Source organism: Jatropha curcas, chromosome 2, assembly GCF_041381405.1.
Source record: "Jatropha curcas cultivar XTBG-Jc1 chromosome 2, XTBG_Jcur_1.0, whole genome shotgun sequence".
NCBI lineage: Eukaryota > Viridiplantae > Streptophyta > Magnoliopsida > Malpighiales > Euphorbiaceae > Jatropha > Jatropha curcas.
In genome coordinates, this window is record NC_143152.1 from 24127671 (window position 1) to 24146576 (window position 18906).

General features: G+C 32.9%; 2 protein-coding genes across 3 annotated transcripts; one reads left to right on the plus strand and one right to left on the minus strand.

Moving 5' to 3' along the window:
• LOC105636239 (ankyrin repeat-containing protein ITN1) lies at positions 1-4451 on the minus strand. Its single transcript, XM_012219462.4, has 5 exons — positions 4097-4451; positions 3360-3775; positions 2925-3117; positions 1420-1829; positions 1-1123 (listed from the first exon to the last, which is right to left on the minus strand). Exons 1-5 carry the CDS (start codon positions 4116-4118, stop codon positions 296-298), a joined length of 1869 nt encoding a protein of 622 aa, XP_012074852.1. The 5' UTR covers positions 4119-4451; the 3' UTR covers positions 1-295.
• Positions 4452-4809: 358 nt separating this feature from the next.
• Positions 4810-11456, plus strand: LOC105636240 (putative pectate lyase 4). 2 transcript variants are annotated; one of them, XM_020680211.3, is made up of 5 exons: positions 4810-5241; positions 6479-6830; positions 6910-7120; positions 7216-7284; positions 10795-10923. In XM_020680211.3, exons 1-5 carry the CDS (start codon positions 4929-4931, stop codon positions 10819-10821), a joined length of 972 nt encoding a protein of 323 aa, XP_020535870.1. In that variant the 5' UTR covers positions 4810-4928; the 3' UTR covers positions 10822-10923. The 2 variants fall into 2 exon arrangements, with proteins under 2 accessions (XP_020535870.1, XP_089573964.1); XM_089717838.1 differs by having other exon boundaries at positions 4811-5241; positions 7216-7288; positions 10860-11456.
• Positions 11457-18906: the final 7450 nt, after the last annotated feature.

The following is an 18906-nucleotide window of genomic DNA, read 5'->3' on the forward strand; positions in this document are numbered from 1 at the left end:
GATCAACCAATAAGCACTCTACTTAACTAACCTTCACCAATTTCAAATAGCTCATTACATGTATGGAGACCTAAATAAGTTTTACAAGCACAAATTTATGCATACACAGATACAATTACAAGAATCACAACATTACTTTCATTTGATATATGCATGAAGATGAGTAAGTGAAGTTCTGCTTGAATTTGTATTACACATTCATTCATTCATTCAATCAATCAAACCTATTTGCATTGTTACCTCATCAGAAGTATTGCTTTATAATACAAGCTGCTATCACTTCCCCCTTTTAACATCATATTGCATAAATTGTGTTCACTTCTGATTCAGACTCCGATGCATAAAACGAGCTATTTCCAGTGCTCCGAGAGTGTTTCTCTTTCTTCCTCACTTTCCGTTTCCTTCTCGACTTCATTACATAGTAAGTCATAACACCAAGAACTCCTGCCATTATCACTCCCCCAACAACAGTAACAAAAATTGCAGCCCATATGTTGTGCCTACCAACAACTATATAAGATGATGAAATAAATGCCACTGTAGTGCAGACTGATGCCAACCACATTAACTTATTGATCACCTCGATGACACGCCTTTCTGCTTTTGTTTCCCCTCTAACAATTGTGATTTGTACAACCACAACAGCAAGAGATGTGAAAAGAGCAATGGCATTAAAAATAAAGAATATTTGAAATGATGGACTACTAACCATCACAGCCATTCCAGTTTCATCATCACCACCAGGAACTGTAAAAATAGCGGCAAAGGCAACAGTTGCAAAAAGTACAGCAACTACTGTTACTGAGTTGGTGGCGTTGTTGATTCCTTCCCGGTGCAGCTTGCGGAGCTCTTTGGCAATGCCACTCACATTTCTGTTTGTTTTACGAGTTTGTTCAAGCTGGAAGTGGACATCTTTCTTTATTTGTGTAACAGTTCTCCGAAGTTCATCTCGTGGCTGATTAAGTTCATTTGCTTTGACTGCGCCATAATGAGTCAAACAATCCTTTATCTCAGAGATTTCTTCAGAGAAAGGGAGTCCCTCAGCTATATCAAGAGCTGTTTTATGATCCCTTGTTAGTGCATTCACATTAGTGTCAGGAAGAAGCAACAGCTCTCGCACTATCTGCAAGATAAAGAAGGTATTTTCAACTTCCGCGACAGTTAGCAAATTTGTGCAACTAATGGATAAGCTAAGAGTTGAACATAGAATAATTATATCTATGTATATGTATTAGGTGGACATGAATTATAAAGTAACATGCTCATCTTCTAAATTCTGATGTTACTTCAATTAGTCTTGCTGATGTCACTCTAATTAGTCTTTGCTCATGAAAATCAAATGTAAAATTGAAATCATCTGCTTGTAGATCTTTAGCCAGAAATGAAAACTTTAAATAGCTAAATAACACTAACTATTACCTCTGCTCTTTTCTTTCTCGTGGCTACATGTAATGCTGTGTTGCCAAATCTGTCTGGAAGCATGACAATAGCTGCATCTGCCTGAAGAAGCAGTTTCACCACTGCAGAGCTCACTCCTTTGACAGCCATATGCAATGCAGTCTGCCCTTTCTTATCAGTCCTACGGGCCAACTGCGGATCCTTGTTGAGCAACGCCTTCACAATTTCCACATACCCTTGGCGAGCTGCTAGATGCAATGCATTTTTTCCATTGGATCTAGATATCTCTAGTAAACCAGAATCTTTTGACAGCAATTCATGAACTACTGCGGTATGCCCTCTAGCAGCAGCAGATATAAGAGGAGTTGCATTTGATTGGCCAACCGTTTTGCTTAGTGAGGGGTCATGCTGTAATAGAACCTGCACAATGGCTGCATAAGGTAGTTATTCAAATGCAATAGGGATAATCAACAAGACAAATAGCCTCTTTTTAAAAAACAGAGAAAAAAAAAAACAATATATAGAGATACTTCATGGAGAAAAGCTTAAAAAATAGAAATTTGGTGCACAAATTGAAAGTTCAAGTGGGGAGAATCAATTCAGAAGATTTAAGTTCATTTCGAGACAATTATCTAACAGCATTCGGGAATAAACTACTCCAATTTCAATCCCATCTCTGTTTAGTTAGATTGCATTCAAAAGAAATTGAAGAATTATTACTTAGTTACTGCTCATTTCAGAATTAATAATGTCAAGAGAAGTTATAAGTAAAAGAAAAAACACCAAAAAAGAAAAAGTCTAGTCACGTGTATTTCATAACTTTTTTTATCTTAGTAAAAAAAAAAAAATGCCATATTAAGATTCAGAAATTTAAAGATTTGCTATTTTTCTTCGCCAGAAAATCTCATACAATTACCAAAACTTTTGACAGTTGCAACATTTTGGATGGATAAAGACTTTCAGTATTGACCTTTTTCCCCCTCTCAACAACATTTTTTTTGGGTCATATGACATGGAACCTCCTGCATGTACAATAACCAGAAAATAAAAATCATTACTAATGCTGATTCTAGTCATTGACTTTAATTATCACTGTTTATTAATTTGCGGAATTTCTGAATTTTTATTCATTACAACACAGAAGACTTCCTCTCTAATTATAAGTTTTTGACAATTCTAGAAGTCATAACCAATGACAATAACATGTGGAACCCGTTTAGATAGTGAAATGTTAAGTTTCAATTGCAGAAAAATGAATTTCTACAAAAGGCTTACTGCCAATAAGATGGTGCTACACATACTCCTCTCATTTGACAAATTATTATAGGTTCACTTTGCAATCCATAAATAGATTATGGCAATCCATAGATGCAGTACAAGATGCAATTTCCCTACTAATGACACTCAGCTCATGGCACTATTTTAATTCTAAAATAAAATTGTTAAAGCACTCTATAAAAAATGCAAGATATTATCAAAAAGTTTAAAATGAAAAAGCACGATAAATAAATGATAAAAATTATCACCTTGATGACCTTGATTCGCAGCAACATGCAAAGGACTAAACCCAGACCGATTCTTCAATGAAAGGGCTTCATTAGTCGTATACTGCAATAGCTCCTGCACCACCTCCAAATGGCCCTTCTCAGCCGCTGTGAACAATGCTGTTTCTCCTAATTCATTCACCTCATTCACTATAGCTGACCTTATCTCAGCCACCTTCTCATGAGGTATATTCAAAAATTAGTTAAAGAATCCCTTATCTCTAGAATTACAAAATGTTAAACTTTATATTCTAGTGAGAGCTCTAAACTTTCTTGCCTAGAGATGAATTCAATTACACAGTGAGAGTCACGTCTATAAGAATCAAAACATTGCAACACCTCCTCAAGAATTTACGTATAGAGGAAAAGGACAATTTACTAGTAATTTTGAGCTGAATGAAACAGTGAGCAACTCACCTCAGCATCAAAGTCAGCTCCACTTAGTGTCCCCATCATCTGCTCGTCAATTTCACTGATAATTTGCTTCACGGCGGCCAAATCCCCACGTTGTGCTGCCAGGTGCAGCTCAGTGTCATGGTGGCGGCCAGTCACTTGCTTCACGTACTTCTTTTTATCAAACCGCTTACCGGAATTAGAAACAACCAGACACTTGCCAGAAGACGACACGAGCAAAGCCTTGCCGGAATTGGATAGCACCAGATGCGGCTTTGGCGTTGATACCGGAGAAGGTAATGGCGACCCTTCTGAGAGACGATTAAGCCATGTTTCCCTTGGCGTTGACACCAGAGAAGGTAATGTCGATATTCCTGCTCGAAGGTTAGGGCCAGACCTACAATTCTTCACCATTCCCTTCTCCAGATCCTTCTCCACTCCTTAATTCACATTATCAATAAATAAATTTAAAGAAAAAATAACAAAAAATTAATTAATGTATTAAATCATATATACTGTTTGGTCACCAAGAAAACAGAGTAATTATAAATCAAAAGGAAAAAAAGAAAAAACAACGATTAGCGTTCTCTCTCTCTCTCTCTCTCTCTTTCCCAGTATGACATTTGCAATGTATGAGATTAGAAAATATAGCATGATAACATCAATAATAATTTTCCTTTTTTTTTTTTTTTTCTTATGGTTTCTTAAAACCAAACAGATTATTTGAAGATAAAAAAAGGTATAAGAACAAAAGGGAGCACCTTCAATGATTTGGGACGCCATGTGGAGAAGCTCAAACAATCTCTATCAGATCATTGTAATGGATTTTTTTTCTTTTTTGAAAAACGAATATTGTTTTTGTTTATATTACATGGGAATGTGTGTTTGAATGAAGAGAAAAAGAGGGGTTGACTGGACTGGCTGGAAGGAGGAGGAGGAGAGAAAGAACTGAGCAGAGAAAATTGGAGGGAGTTGTTAGTTTTGTAGAAATAAACAAAGAGAAGACTTTGTCCTATTCACGCCGCCGGGCCTACCGAAGCCGCCGTGTCGATTCTGACCCGACCTTTTTTTCTCTTTTTGGAAAAAAATTGGCCTCGAATTCAATCACACGAGGCGGAGAAATTTTACATCGAACTTTTCCATTTCATTGTGCAGCAGGTTTCTAATATAATGACACGTGTACTAATAAAAAATACTGATGAATGTTTGTAGTGTAACGAGAAGAAAAATTATTTTTTTGATTAAAAAACAGAAAAACACATTTGAAGTGTGCAAATGATTCAATAAAATTATTACTAATAATTATTTTTTTAATTAATTTAATTTACATTAAATTTTTATTATTTTTGGATAAAAATAGGGCTTTTTGTTCTTCTAAAATAAATTCAAGAGTAAATTATATTAAAAAAATTAATTTCTAGGTAAACCTTACCAAATTCAACCGTAAATTGGGTCTTATAATATTCCTAGACATAAAATACTTTCCAACACCACTTGAAACTGTCGGTCGGTTTCTGTGTCAATCCCTTTCACTTCAGCTTCGACTGCAAAACAAACAGAAACCCGAAAGTAACAGTTTTTTGTTGCCATTAAATGGGAAACTCTCACGGCCATCGCAAATTCCATAACGGCGCGAGGCCCAGCGGCAGTTTCCCCGATATAACGGCAACTGCTCCGCCTCCATACTTTAATTATGGACCTGCGCCAGATCACACTCCTCAAATTCCGACCTCAGTGCTGCCTCCTGCACAGAACCAGATTCCGCCGCCTAACATGGCAACAACCTCTTTGCCTTATGTTCACGTCGACTCCACCTTGCGAGCCCTTGCCGGCCAAGCTGAGGGGTTTGGCCGCCATGCCATTGGAGGTCTCCACGGTCACCTCTATCAAGTCACCACCTTAGCAGGTCATATCTACTCTCTCTTTCTCTCTCCCACACAAATTTTTATTTATTAAATTTTTGAATTGGCTTTGGAATTTTAGTAAATTTCGTATTTAAGGCTCAATTTATTAATTATTTAGTTTTTTTTTTTTGGTAGATTTGTATGTTATTAGAATGTTGGTAATGTTGTTCTTCTTTTCCTTTTCCTTTTAAAAGAAGGGAAATATTTTTTAAAAATTTTTTTTAAGAGTATGATAAAGTAAGATTCTTTCTATATTAATCGGCATTCAAACCTGGTGAAGTAGACATGTTTGCAGCTCGCGTAAATGGTTGACTAACTAAATATCAAGATAAGAGGTAGCTTATGGAAATTAGAGCTTTGGCATATTTCTTCTTGATACTTGTTTGTTAAAGTGAAGTCAAGATATGTACTTATTGAGGATCATTTCTTTATTATGGAAATATAATTTATTCCTTGACTGAATGTAAGGATATGTATAGCTTTGAATATCAGCTGTCTCATATGACAAAAAGGCCACTATTGATTTTGAACCAATCCTTAAATCGTGGGAGGAAAAGAGCTCGCGCGTAACTAGCGAAACAAAGCACTCAACCATAGGTTCTGAAAGAATTCGTCAAGAGTTTAGTTTTCCCTACTTGAGAATCCACCGTTGACCCCCTATTGATGGTTGTTTAGAATTTTGGGACTAGAATAGTTGTGTTCATTACTGGAACTATTAAAGCATTGCGGAGGCATATTTTCTTACTTAAATTTCATAGAGATTATATCATATAGATGTGGATATATTATTAGATATAGACGTAAATTGTGCAGTATTACAATATGAACTAATAGAGAATTCAACATGTGTATGGATCCTTTGTTGATGATTGGTCAGAATTTGAGGTTAGAACAGTTGCATTCCTTAATGGAGCTATTGAAGGATTGCTGAACCATTACCTCAGCACCAACGTTTAAATGGGAGATATTGGAATATATGGTTAAATTTAGGAATTCTAAACTATGGTTTACTATTTCTTCTTTACTCGAATTTAGAAGAACTTGTTCTTATTGCTTGAATTTGAAAAGATGAGATTAATGGCTTTTTTTTGAACCAGCACAGCCTACTGATCCGACTAGCCTACTAAATTGGCTTCCTTGGATCATCTTTTTACATGGATGGTGCAACAAATTTTCAACTATGTTGTATGCATTGGTTTCTGCCACAATAATCTTATGTCAACATTTATGTGATTATAGATGACGGGCCAGGATCACTTAGGGATGGATGCAGAAGAAATGAACCACTTTGGATTGTCTTTGAAGTGTCAGGCACCATTCATCTTCATTCTTACTTGAGTGTGTCATCTTATAAGACTATTGATGGCCGGGGTCAAAGAATAAAATTCACTGGGAAAGGTTTGAGGTTGAAGGAATGTGAGCATGTTATTATATGCAATCTAGAGTTTGAAGGTGGAAGGGGACCTGATATTGATGCCATTCAGATAAAACCCAAGTCCAAGCACATATGGATAGATCGTTGCAGCCTTCGAGATTATGACGATGGGCTGATAGATATCACACGAGAAAGCACTGATATTACTGTTTCTAGGTGAAGCGAATCCCCAATATAAAAGAACTTTATTCTCTTTTTAACATTTCATTTCACATATTTAACAGTTATTTTTCAGGTGCCATTTTGCACAGCATGATAAGACAATGCTCATTGGTGCAGATCCATCTCACATTAGTGACAGATGTATTCGTGTTACTATTCACCATTGTTTTTTTGATGGGACTCGACAGCGGCATCCTCGTGTTAGATTTGGTAAAGTACATTTATACAATAATTACACTAGAAACTGGGGCATTTATGCTGTCTGTGCCAGTGTAGAGTCTCAGGTACTTTTCCATTTAGCATTTTTCACACATTTTATTATCTTTTCCATGCTCTGGGATTTATTTTTGATATCTTGCTATTTGCCTTTTGCCATTAGATATATTCCCAATGCAACATTTATGAAGCAGGACAGAAGAAGGTAGCATTTAAGTATCTCACCGAGAAGGCAAGTCTTTTTTTTTTCCCCTTTCTCCACATATAAGTCTTAAGCTTTCATGATTATTTGGTTGCTTGCAAGAACTTGAATGTGTAAAGAATGTAAATTTTTTTTTCATGCTAGTCTAAGAAGTGCTAATTTCTATTGGAAATGGACCCCGTAATTAGCTATAAGGACAATGGCTATGTGGTCCAAATATATCCAGTTTTTGAAGTTCGTAAATTCTTTGATTCTTTGACATATTAGCTGACCCTGGTGGTAAAGAGATACAAACATGTTGGGATATTCTTCTTGAAGTTGATGTCAAAAATTTAGGTTGTGAAGCTTAGAAATTTCTATTGTTAGAAAATTCAGCCTAAATTTGATTTTATATTTTGAGTGCCTTGCCATGGTGGAAAAATATGGACCACAAAATTCAATCTAAGAAGTAGGGATTTGAGTTGTAATATGCTATAAGAATTTTGATTGGATAAAGGAGAATGGGAAGAGAAGATTCATGTAGGATTGTGGTTATGTTAGCTAAGATGGGAATCTTTTTAGCCCTATGAATTCACTCTGGCTCCAAAAGTTGTGGCATGAATAATGTGACGGTAAAATTTACTCATCTTCACTTGAAAGTTTAATACCTATTTTCTAGGTCTAACTACACTTCCAACCTGTTATGTTAAAATTGCTGAATTCTGAATTTCATTTTGAGGTTAGTTTTAGTTGCCAAATATGACCTTGCACCTACTTTATTTTGTCCTGGAGATGCAAAAGTAGGCTTTCAAAATTAAAGTTGCTTCTCTTCCTCCTCTTTCAATTGGACATTAGGTAAATTTTCAGTGGGTTTCAATGTAAAATCTCCAGTGTCTAAAACTCTAAATGTGGTCACAGTGATGTTATTGAGCGACAAAGTGAAGTTTACTCCCAATATGGCTTATGAATAAGCTTCGCCTTCTTCCATAGCTCAAGGCTCTTTTTTTTTTTTTTTTTTTTTTGTGAGATTGCCTAATGATTTTATTCTAAAATTATTTCTGTACATAATTGAAGAGTTGTCTTGGATTATAATTCAGTGTGAAAGGAAATTGGTTTGATCTCCATGTCTGCTTCTAAATTTCAATCGTGTTTAAAGACACCACCTATTGATCTCTGAGTTACCAAATATGTGGGGTTTATTTGTAGTTTTCTGACTATGCTGTTCTATGTTTTGCCTAGTTTTTGTTAGGTACCAAGCCTAACTATTGTTTAGGAAGTGAGAAAATAGAAGAAATAGAAGAGAAAAGGGAAGAGAAATGTAGAAACAGAGAGAGGCTGAGAAAGAGAAAGATAAGTGGGAGATATTCAATTTGGATTCTTCAATATCTCTACAACAACAGATTATATCAGAATTTGTACTACTGGGGCTTCTAACTACAATTACTGGCTGAGCCCAATTACAATCCAATTGCAGCTACAACATATCATTTCTAACAATTATCCTGCCCTTTTGAGATCCTTGTCCTCAAGGATCCAAGCAAACAAGATTCGAGCAAGCGATCTAACGTAACATATCATCTAAAGGTTGGTCATCAAAGATTGGTTCTTCATAGGGTGTAATGGATGTTTGAAGTAGATAGAGAGAAATAGGAGATCAACCCCCAAAGCAACCTTTACCATTGCAAGCTTGAAATTAGCATGGAAGCAATATTTTAACCCAAATGAATACCATATCCACAGGAAGTATATTATTCGGAAAGCATTCTGGAATAAAGGCAAAATGGATAAACCATTTTCAACCATTTAATGGGTAGAAGAAAGACTCTCTCTGTAAGCTTTAAGTTCCATTTTATTAGTTTCTCCACCTCTAAAATCATATGAGGAATAGGCAATCATGTCCTCTTCTAACCTTAAGTGTAAACCAAAATATCTAGATGGCCCCATTTTTGGATCATTCATTTTCGAAGGACTTCCAGGTATAAATTCTCCAAGCACTTTTATTTAACATGCTATGTTCAAAATCATATTTTCTAATTCTTTGGATCGACAGCAAACCCACTTGTTGAATTGTTGGCACAAACTTTTTAATTCAAAGAAATGACATAGCAACTCAAATTCTGAAGTGTGGAAAGCACAGTATGACCCAAGTTGGTTTTCCAAACCAGAAAAAGAACAACCCCATTCTGTAATGGGAGTGGAAGTATTTTTTGGTAACCAACAGGTTTTGCTTCCTTTATCAATAAGAGCACTAAAATTCTGTTTCCAAAATTCCTTTTCCTTCCTTCGTTTTCTTACCAAGCCTAACCATTGTTTGGGAAGTGAGAATAGAAGAAATGGAAGAGAAGGGGAGAGAATGGTAGAACAAAGAGAGACTGAGAAGAGAAAGATAAGAGGAAAATATTTAATTTGGATTCTTCAATATCTCTACAATGACAGGTTACATCAATAGTTGTTCTATTGGAGCTTCTAACTATAATTACTAGCTAAGCCCAGTTACAATCTGATTACAGCTACAACATATCATTCGTAACAGTTTTCTGCTTATCCTTTTCTTCCTTACTTTCTTTCCTTTTCTTTTCCTTTTCTTTTTCCTTTTTCTTTTTTAAGGGTAGGGTTGGGTCAATGTTGTGTTAAACCATGGGACTACGAATTCTCGATAGCCTACTGATTTAGCAGTATACCGCTTATGCAACATTGAAATAAACCCTTAAGAAATTTGGCTGACAGTTGTTCTTTACACTTTGCAACACCTTTCATTACTTGAAGTGAGCAGAGAAATGCTTTCTACCTGGAAAATGCAAGTATTATAAGATACCTGAAGAAACGAGTTTGGTGTTAACATTATTAACGGTCAGTTATTATTTGTTAAGTAGTGATCTGATTTTTCTCATTTCTTTCATCCTCCTTTACAAATAAAGGGCTTTCTTGTCCTACTTGGTGGCTTGAAGTAGTTAGAGATAAAAGTTGCAGATTAAGTGTCTTTAATTTATTAGATTAAGGCATCTGCTATCTCTTAAAAATACACTTTTAATTTCTTGAATTTCTCGTCAGCATCATATGGCCTCTTCCTTCCTGAAGTAAATAAGTAAAAACCAATAGAGGATTAATGTAGAGGCCATCTCACAGGAAATAAAGGCAGGTTGGGTATATCATGTGTGCCTTTTGCCTCGCAATCACTTATATCAATGATGGATGGAATAAAAGCTTGAGGATCTTTGGATATGGAACGTGCTTATCATGATGGGTACAATTAGATTTAAGAATATCATTCTTCAAACTTGATCTACAGTCTTTGTTGATTTTGTGCGGGAATAGAAGTCATTGCCTTTATCGGATTTCAATCAAAAGCTTTTCCCATAAAGCATAAAATGATTAGGAGTGTAAAATGAACCTTGAAAACAGTTTTAGTGAAGGATTATTTGCAGGATAACAATTTCCAGTAGGTTCTCAGTTAGTTGGAAAAACCTCATAAGCAATTTATCTTTTTTTTTTTTTTTACGAGATTTATTATTATTGTAAATTATACTTTACCGGAAAAATAAATTTTACTATGTTGTGTAGGTGGCAATCAAAATGTGGCTAGCATAGATTAACATTATTTAAATATGGGATGGTTTTCCAGGCAGCTGACAAGGAAGAAGCAGGGACCGGCTACATAAGGTCGGAAGGAGACCTATTTGTTACTGGAACTCAGGCAGGTTTAATGTTGCAAACTGCTGAATCCTGTATGTTTCATCCCAGTCAGTACTACCCTAACTGGACGGTGGAAGCTCCAACCGATGCTCTTAAACAGGTTCTCCAGCATTGTACTGGATGGCAGCATGTTCCTAGACCAGTTGATCAGAATCAGATATTGCCTGCACAATGTTAGTGAAAATGTATTTATATGGAAAATACTCGTCTAGTCCATCGGGTACCATTATACCATCTAAGATGATAGATTATGTGTAAATCCCACCTTATATGAGATGGTATATATATGGTGAGCTAAAGTCTATATAAGAATTGCTGTATTGATTTATTTATTTTTATTTTTATTTTTATTTTTTTTTTTTTGAGAATCTGTATTAATACTTGGTTATTCCTTTCTTTACTTATATGCTCTTTGCTCTTCTTTTTTCCTACATGGTAAATATGTAAGGTGTAAGATGTAATATTACATCTCAAGCAAAAAGGACCCATTTGGATATCTTAGTCACATCATATGATATGGTCGCTTGGTACGTGTTTGTGTTGATGTTTAGTTTAATTTATTTTTTATTTTTGCACCTGTTAAAGACGATATTGAAAATATATTATATTTATTATTGGGCTAGCAGTTCAGCAATTTATATTTTTTTATTGAAAATAATAATTGCAATGACATCTTTTTAATGTTACATTATTATAAGATGGTTGGAGGTCTTAAAATAAGAGACCTTTGGTCATATTCATTTTAAATAAATTACGCACTTGGGAATCTTTACCCTTTGAAATTTTAATTATACTAGCTTTTAAAATGTGGATTGCCTATTATTTATATTTATTTTACACTCTCGTGATTCAATTTTTTTTATAATAAACTTTTTTATTTATAAAATTCTAATTGAGTTGAAGTAGTATTTTTTTATTATTACAATAAATATTAGCAATTTTTATAATTTCTAATTGAATTGAATTAGAGTTACGATATTAATTGTTTATAATAATAAATTGTCGTAGTACATAAGTTAGAGTTAAGACATTTGTCTTTTTTTTAATTTAATATTAAAGCTTTTTAGTTGAGTTAAAATACAATTCTTGTTTAGAATTTATTTTTTAATTTTAATACTTATTATTATGGTATGGATTTATTTTTTAATTTTAATGTTAGATTAATCTTTACCAAGCTAATAAATATACTAATGATATTAATTGAGTTTAAGTATTAGTCATTTAATGTCGTAATATTAAATTGTTAAAAAAAATTAAGACGTTGTCCTTCTTTTAATTGTGATATTTTGATTCATCAGCTACATTTAAATATTGCTTATTTATCGTCATAATAAAATGTTAGTCCTACGATTTGATTGAGTGATAAGTTGTAGATAAATATTTTTCATTTTTTTTAAATAAGTTATTTTAAGGATTCCTAATTGAAGTATTTGAGAAGGTATTAGTTAAATTTATATATATATTTTTTTTGGAGTATATGTGTGCGGTATTCAATTCAGACTCTCACAAAAGTTTATACAAATTTGATAGTATTTAAAAAATTGTTGATTTAGCAAGATTCTATAAAATTTAGAAAAATTCTATAAAATTATTAATTTCGTTGGATTTGGAGTGCTAGTTATAAATAAAAAAGTCATTCATAAATCCATTCCTCCAATCTAAAAATTTCAAAAATCTTTTAAAATCTAACAAAATTTTAATTCAATACACTGTTAGGCTATGTTGGGTTTGATATAATGCAATGAAAAGTATAATGTAATAGAATGTAATTAAGCTTCCCTTACTGTTTGGTATTGTAAGTGAGAAAATTTATAGAATGTAAGCATTATTTAATTTTCATATTTGTTTATAAATATTTAATGTGATCAGCACACAACTACCAATCACACCACCACCACCATCACTCCACATCCACTGCCACCACAATTACCACTTTGCCACCATCACCACCACCACTACTACCACTGCCATCACATCATTATTAATAAAAACAGAAATATTTGAATCAAACGTTATTCATTATATCAAACTATTAAAGACTATTAAACTATTTGGACTAGAAAATAAAAAAAAATAAGCAAAAAAAAAATGTAATATAACAAAATAAAAGTTAAAGTCATTGAAACTTTTTTTTTTTTAACATAATTCCATATGTTTTCATTGAATAAATTTAATTACAATATAAAATTATGATATTTTGATATTATTAATAATTTTTCATTTGATTCTTCCTATTCCTATAATAATGGAAAAGAATAATTAATAATGATGTGGCAATGACAGTGGTAATGGAGTAATGGTTGAGGTAGTGATGGTAGTGGTTACGATGGTTGTAGTAGTAGTGGTAGTGAAGCAATAGTGGTAGTTGCAATTGATTGCACTAATGGTGGTAGTGGAGTGGTGGCAGCGATGGTGGTGGTGGTGGTCAAGTAGTGGTGGCGGTAGAGCAGTGGTTGTGGTGGCGATGATAACAGTGGTGGTTGTGGGTGGTGGTAGTGGTAGAGGGGGAGTGATGGTGGCGGCAATGGAGTAGTGGTTGTGGTGGTGGTGAAACTATGGTTGTGATAATGGTTGAGAATGATTATGAGCTTTGATGAATATAATGGCTGTATATAGATTTTTTGATATAATGAAAATACATCAATTTAAGTAATAAAAATTACACAAATAATCTCAATTACATTACATCGTTAAAAAAAAGTTTAATCAAATAATATAATCAGTCATGTAATGTCATTCCCATTCCATTATATGATTGATTACATTATGCCAAATATAAAGGTGTAAAATAATTTATCAATTTGAATCAATTCATATACTGAAATTTTAATATTTTGAAAAAAACTTAAATATTAATACTGCTGCAAATTTTTTAGAGTTAATTTGATTATATTCTGAAACTTTTATAGATTGATTTCAATTAAAAATTGATTAATCAAATAAAAAAATTAAAAAATTTTTAAAATAGTCTAAGAACTGAAGATCATGGTCTGCGGTTGTTAGAACATACCTTTACTAATTCAAAACTAATCTATATGATGAAATTAATGGTTTTGTGTTCTTGTATTTTACCTTACCTATTCAAGTGGTAGCTGTTGATTTGGCGGTGCTCTCGTTTAAAAGGAATCATCTATTTTGTTTTTGTTTTTTTTTTTTTTTTTTTTTTTGAAAAAAAGGAATTATCATTTTCATTAATAATTGCAGTGATATAAATATGTATTAATCATCCAGTAACTAATTAAAAGGACCACCTATGTTGACGTTTGTTTGTTGCTTTCATTGAATTTAATTTGGTGCTTCAAGCAACCGACAAGTCAATACAAGTTGAAATACCAACTCCTCTAAAACCCTAATATAATTATTTAATTAAAAGATAAAAAATTTAAAATAAAAATATACAGAAATAAAAAGAAATCCAATTGTTCATTGCCAAAAATCAACTTTTTATCCTTTTTAGTCTTGAATTTTAATTTTTGTTATATTTGGACTTTCAATTTTCAATTTTTATCTTTTAAAAATATGAAAATAATTTTATATTTCGTTTGGACAAAAATTGAATTAATTGATAAAAAATGATAGTATAGCAGAAATCAAAATTTATACTATTTACTTGAAGCTTAATACTCATAATGTATTATGAGCTTACAAACTTAGTCTTTACCAAGTTTTAATTAATTATTGAAAGTTGTTAATCATAATGTTGTCTAGTTGGTTTTCTCACTTATATGAGAAGGTTGATGTCTCGAGTTTGACTCCTTGCGACCACATGAGTTTTCACTAAATCGGTGAAGCACTACCGTCCCTGTTATATAATTTGTGGAAAGTTGACTTTTCTCTAAATTATACTTAATTTTTTTAATAAATAATTATAAAAACTCAATTGAACATTAAAGTCAATCAGTTGTGATCTGATTGATCTTGTTACTAATATAGAGAGTCAGAGATTTTGAGTTCGAATCTTTTCGACTATCAAGTGTCTTTACTAATTTATTAAGTCAAAGGATAACTAACATAATTAAAAAATTTAATGAAATTTAATAAATTTTATTAAAATCGAGAATTGAATAATAGATAACTGAATTAAAGGGTCAATTTATATGTAAATTATTTAAATATTGATGCTTATCATCTAATTGATTTGGTTCAAAACAAATTAAATTAGTACGAAATGAGTTGAATTAAATTGTTTATAGAATTAATTCCGTTTAATTTAGTTTGACTTGATTTTTAAATTAAATCATTTTAATTTTTAAGATTTCCAAGTTCTGTGCTTATATGATAAAAAAATTTCAATTTTTTGAATTTTGACTTGATTTGGTTCAAACCGTGGCATATGTAGTTTTACATAGCTTAAAATATAATTACACCAATATTTAAAATGGACTTTTCCAATTAGTAACATGCAAATTAATCGGTGCTGTTTGTGACCCGGCATCTAATTGGCATGTGAAATATTTAATCGGGTCATATACAAAAACTTTTCTTCTTTTCTTTTTAATTTTTAGACTTTTGTTTATTTATATTTATATAAGTCTGACCAAATGGCATCATCCTTAAATTTATTTATTTGTATGCACCTTTTTCATCATCTCCTTCAGCAATAGTTGTTATTTGACTTGCTATATATTCTACCATGGCAGAGGTCATCTGCCTCTTCCATACTTTTCTAATGTATGTCAACCACACAAAATAACCCTTTTACACCTTCCTCAATTCCATGTATTTTTCTTTTCTCATTTACAGTTCTACATCAGTATTCCATTATTTTGTTTTTTTTTTTTTTTTTTTTTTTTACTTACAAGGTATCCTCCTCCATTTTTAGAGTTAGACGAAAGTCTAATCCTTTCTGAGTCGATAAGAAATTATATTTAAAAATTCTCTTTCATATTTAGAATTGATTGAAAGTGTAATCTCTTTTGAGTTAGATTTAATATCTATTGTTTTTATTACGGAGATTTTAGTGAAATTAATGTACTTGATATATCAATAAATATGTGAAAGTTGTGCAAATGACTGTTGTCTTGAGATAGATGATGAACATTCTATAGCCAGACTTGATAGAATAACAAGCATCTCTAGTCCAATGTCATATCAAAATATCATTAGTCATCTGAATTGACACAGGAATAGAAGAGAAGAGGGAAGCAACTTGAGAACCATAACAACCTCATGAACTAAAGGCATGTTCCGTTCCCTAGTGTCAGGCATAATCAAATCAATAACCGTGATATGCTCAAGTCCAGAAAGAACAAGTGAATAAATATAAAAAGATGAATTGTTAGGAATCCAAGCATTGATAAATAAACCTGAATCAATTCGCCATCTGAGACCTGGTAAAGTTTCATCTTTTACCACACATATGCTTCTCAGGATAAAGCTTGAACTATGTCCGATGACTGCTTCAAGAAAATTTCCAATAGGAAAATATTTAGATTTAAAGTGCGATGAAGGAGAGTATTGGTGTTAGTCAAAATTAACGCCCCAGCAATGCTTACCAATAAAGCCAAGTTAAAACTATTGATATGTTTTTTTACAAGTGTACGAAATCGCAACAAGTAATAAAGAATGAGTAGAGTATGGAACGAGGATTATATACCAATTATCAAAATTGTGTTAACCTACTATTATTTAAATGATAATAAATATAACAATTGTAAAAGAAATAAAATAAAGCGATAGTAAAGAACTGAAGCAAGAATATTTGATAAAAAGAAATCAAGGATTAAAAGCTATAGGGATTTTGACTTCATTTAATTCTATCTAATTTATTTTATTAATTTGATAATTAATTTTAATTGTTCAAGTAGGGAAAATAACCCTAAAATTACTAAAAAGCTCTCCCGATATATTGTTAGTTATTTTAATTTGGTCTAATTATGTATCTCCTAATAACATAATCAAACATGAATCAAATCATTAAGTTTTATGGTTTGTTTATAAATTTATAACCTAAGATTGTTAACTTATGAAAATCCCTCATGAGTCAAATCACATGGCTTCCGCATCAAGTTATTATTACCATATAATTTATTATCTTTTTCATATCAAATACATGTGATATCATTAGAAACCAACTAGTGAGACTTAGCTCGATGTTTCAAAGTATCTCTTCTTGGGCAAGTAAAAAATTCAAATTTAGATTGTGTTTTTCGAAACTGATATACATCCTTACAGTTACACAAATTGGATAATTTCGTAGTTTCCTCCACCCTAAAACAAAGACGCAAAGCTTTTCCCCAATTTTGAAGGTTAAAGCCACATGCATAAATTTTTCTCCATAATTGAAACATGAATGATTGAATTCCAACCCTGCCGAACCATTTGTTCAAGGTTAGGTTCCTCAAACCAAACATTTGCGAAACGAAAGTGAGCTTAGACCATAGGAGAAAACTCGGCACTGAGTTTTAGAAGAAGAGGAGAGTGATCCAAAACACCACCCACAAGGTTGATAACTCTAAATTGAAACCTAATCAAACAAAAAAATTTTAGATTTTCATTTGGTATTTTTTTTTAATCAATAAAGAGCTCAACTCATATGTTGTGCGATGCCCACTCAATGGGACCCACATTTGAAACAATTAAAAAAAAAAAGAAAACGTGGTAGGACCCACACGTAGTTGAAAATGGAAATAAGGAAATAAGAATTTTCTTCTTGGTAGGTGATCCGTTTTTCGGTGGACGCGTAATTAACGCGTCCACCTCTCCTAATCCCGCGTCCATCCCTCCTATAAATAGGAGATGGCACAACACTTCACAACATACATACCAAAAAGAGCAAAGAGAGTTTTTTTGAGAGAATTTGAGTTTTAGAATTAGGTTCTAAAATTCGGGTCGAGAGAATAGTGAGGATAATTTGGGAAACACTGTGTAAGTGCCACTATTTTGTATTTCTCTTTGTAAACCTACTATTTTTAATAGTGGAAGAATTATTCGATTTTTGTCCCGTGGACGTAGCCCTAATAGTTAAAGGGTGAACCATGTAAATATCTGTGTCATATTTTTATTTTTCCACTGTGTTATTTTTCTCGTAATCTTATTGCCGGGACCCAACAAGTGGTATCAGAGCCGAAGGTTTACCGGATCCGTGGATATATTTTAAAAATAAATATACCACGACGACGAGAAAATTACGCCGAGTCCATTAGTGCAGTCCGTTCGAAAAGACGTTGCAGAATCGACTTAGTGATGAATAGTAAAATAGTAACGCAAAGTTGATGGTGAAAAGTACTATTGGCGTTACTGTTGCTGAGTCCGTTTCAAATAAGCCCAGCACTATTCACGCATAGTACTATTCACATATACAGTACTATTCACGCATACAGGTACTGTTTACGTATACTGTTACTATTCAATTATACGGTCACTATTTACGTATACTACTATTCACGTATACGGTTTTTGCTGGTGATAATATTCTGCACAAGTTAAAAATGGACGACAGAACAACAGGCACAATGGTTAGACTCAACTCATCAAACTATGCAGTATGGAAGATATTAATGGAAGATCTTCTATGCTGTAAAGATCTGTTTGAAACGATTGAGTTGAAGGGGGTCAGGCCAGCTTCAATAAATGAAAGCGATTGGAAGTCAATTAACAGAAAAGCAGTCGCAACTATTAGGCAGTCTGTTGAAATGAGCGTCATAAATCATATCACTCATGAGAAAGATGCCTATTCAATTTGGAAGAAGTTGGAGGACATGTACGAGCGGAAAAATGCCCAGAACAAAGCCTTTTTAATTAAAAAGCTTGTAAATCTAAAGTACAAAGATGGCGAAAGTGCTTCAGATCACTTAGGCAAATTTCAAGAAATAGTGAACCAACTGACGACGTCAAGGATAGTGTTTGACGACCAGGTGCAGGCACTATTCTTATTGAGTTCCTTGCCGGACAGTTGGGAGACACTGACTGTTACGCTCAGTAATGTGTCGGAGGGGAATCTGACCTTAACCACAGTCAAGGAAAGCATTCTGAATGAAG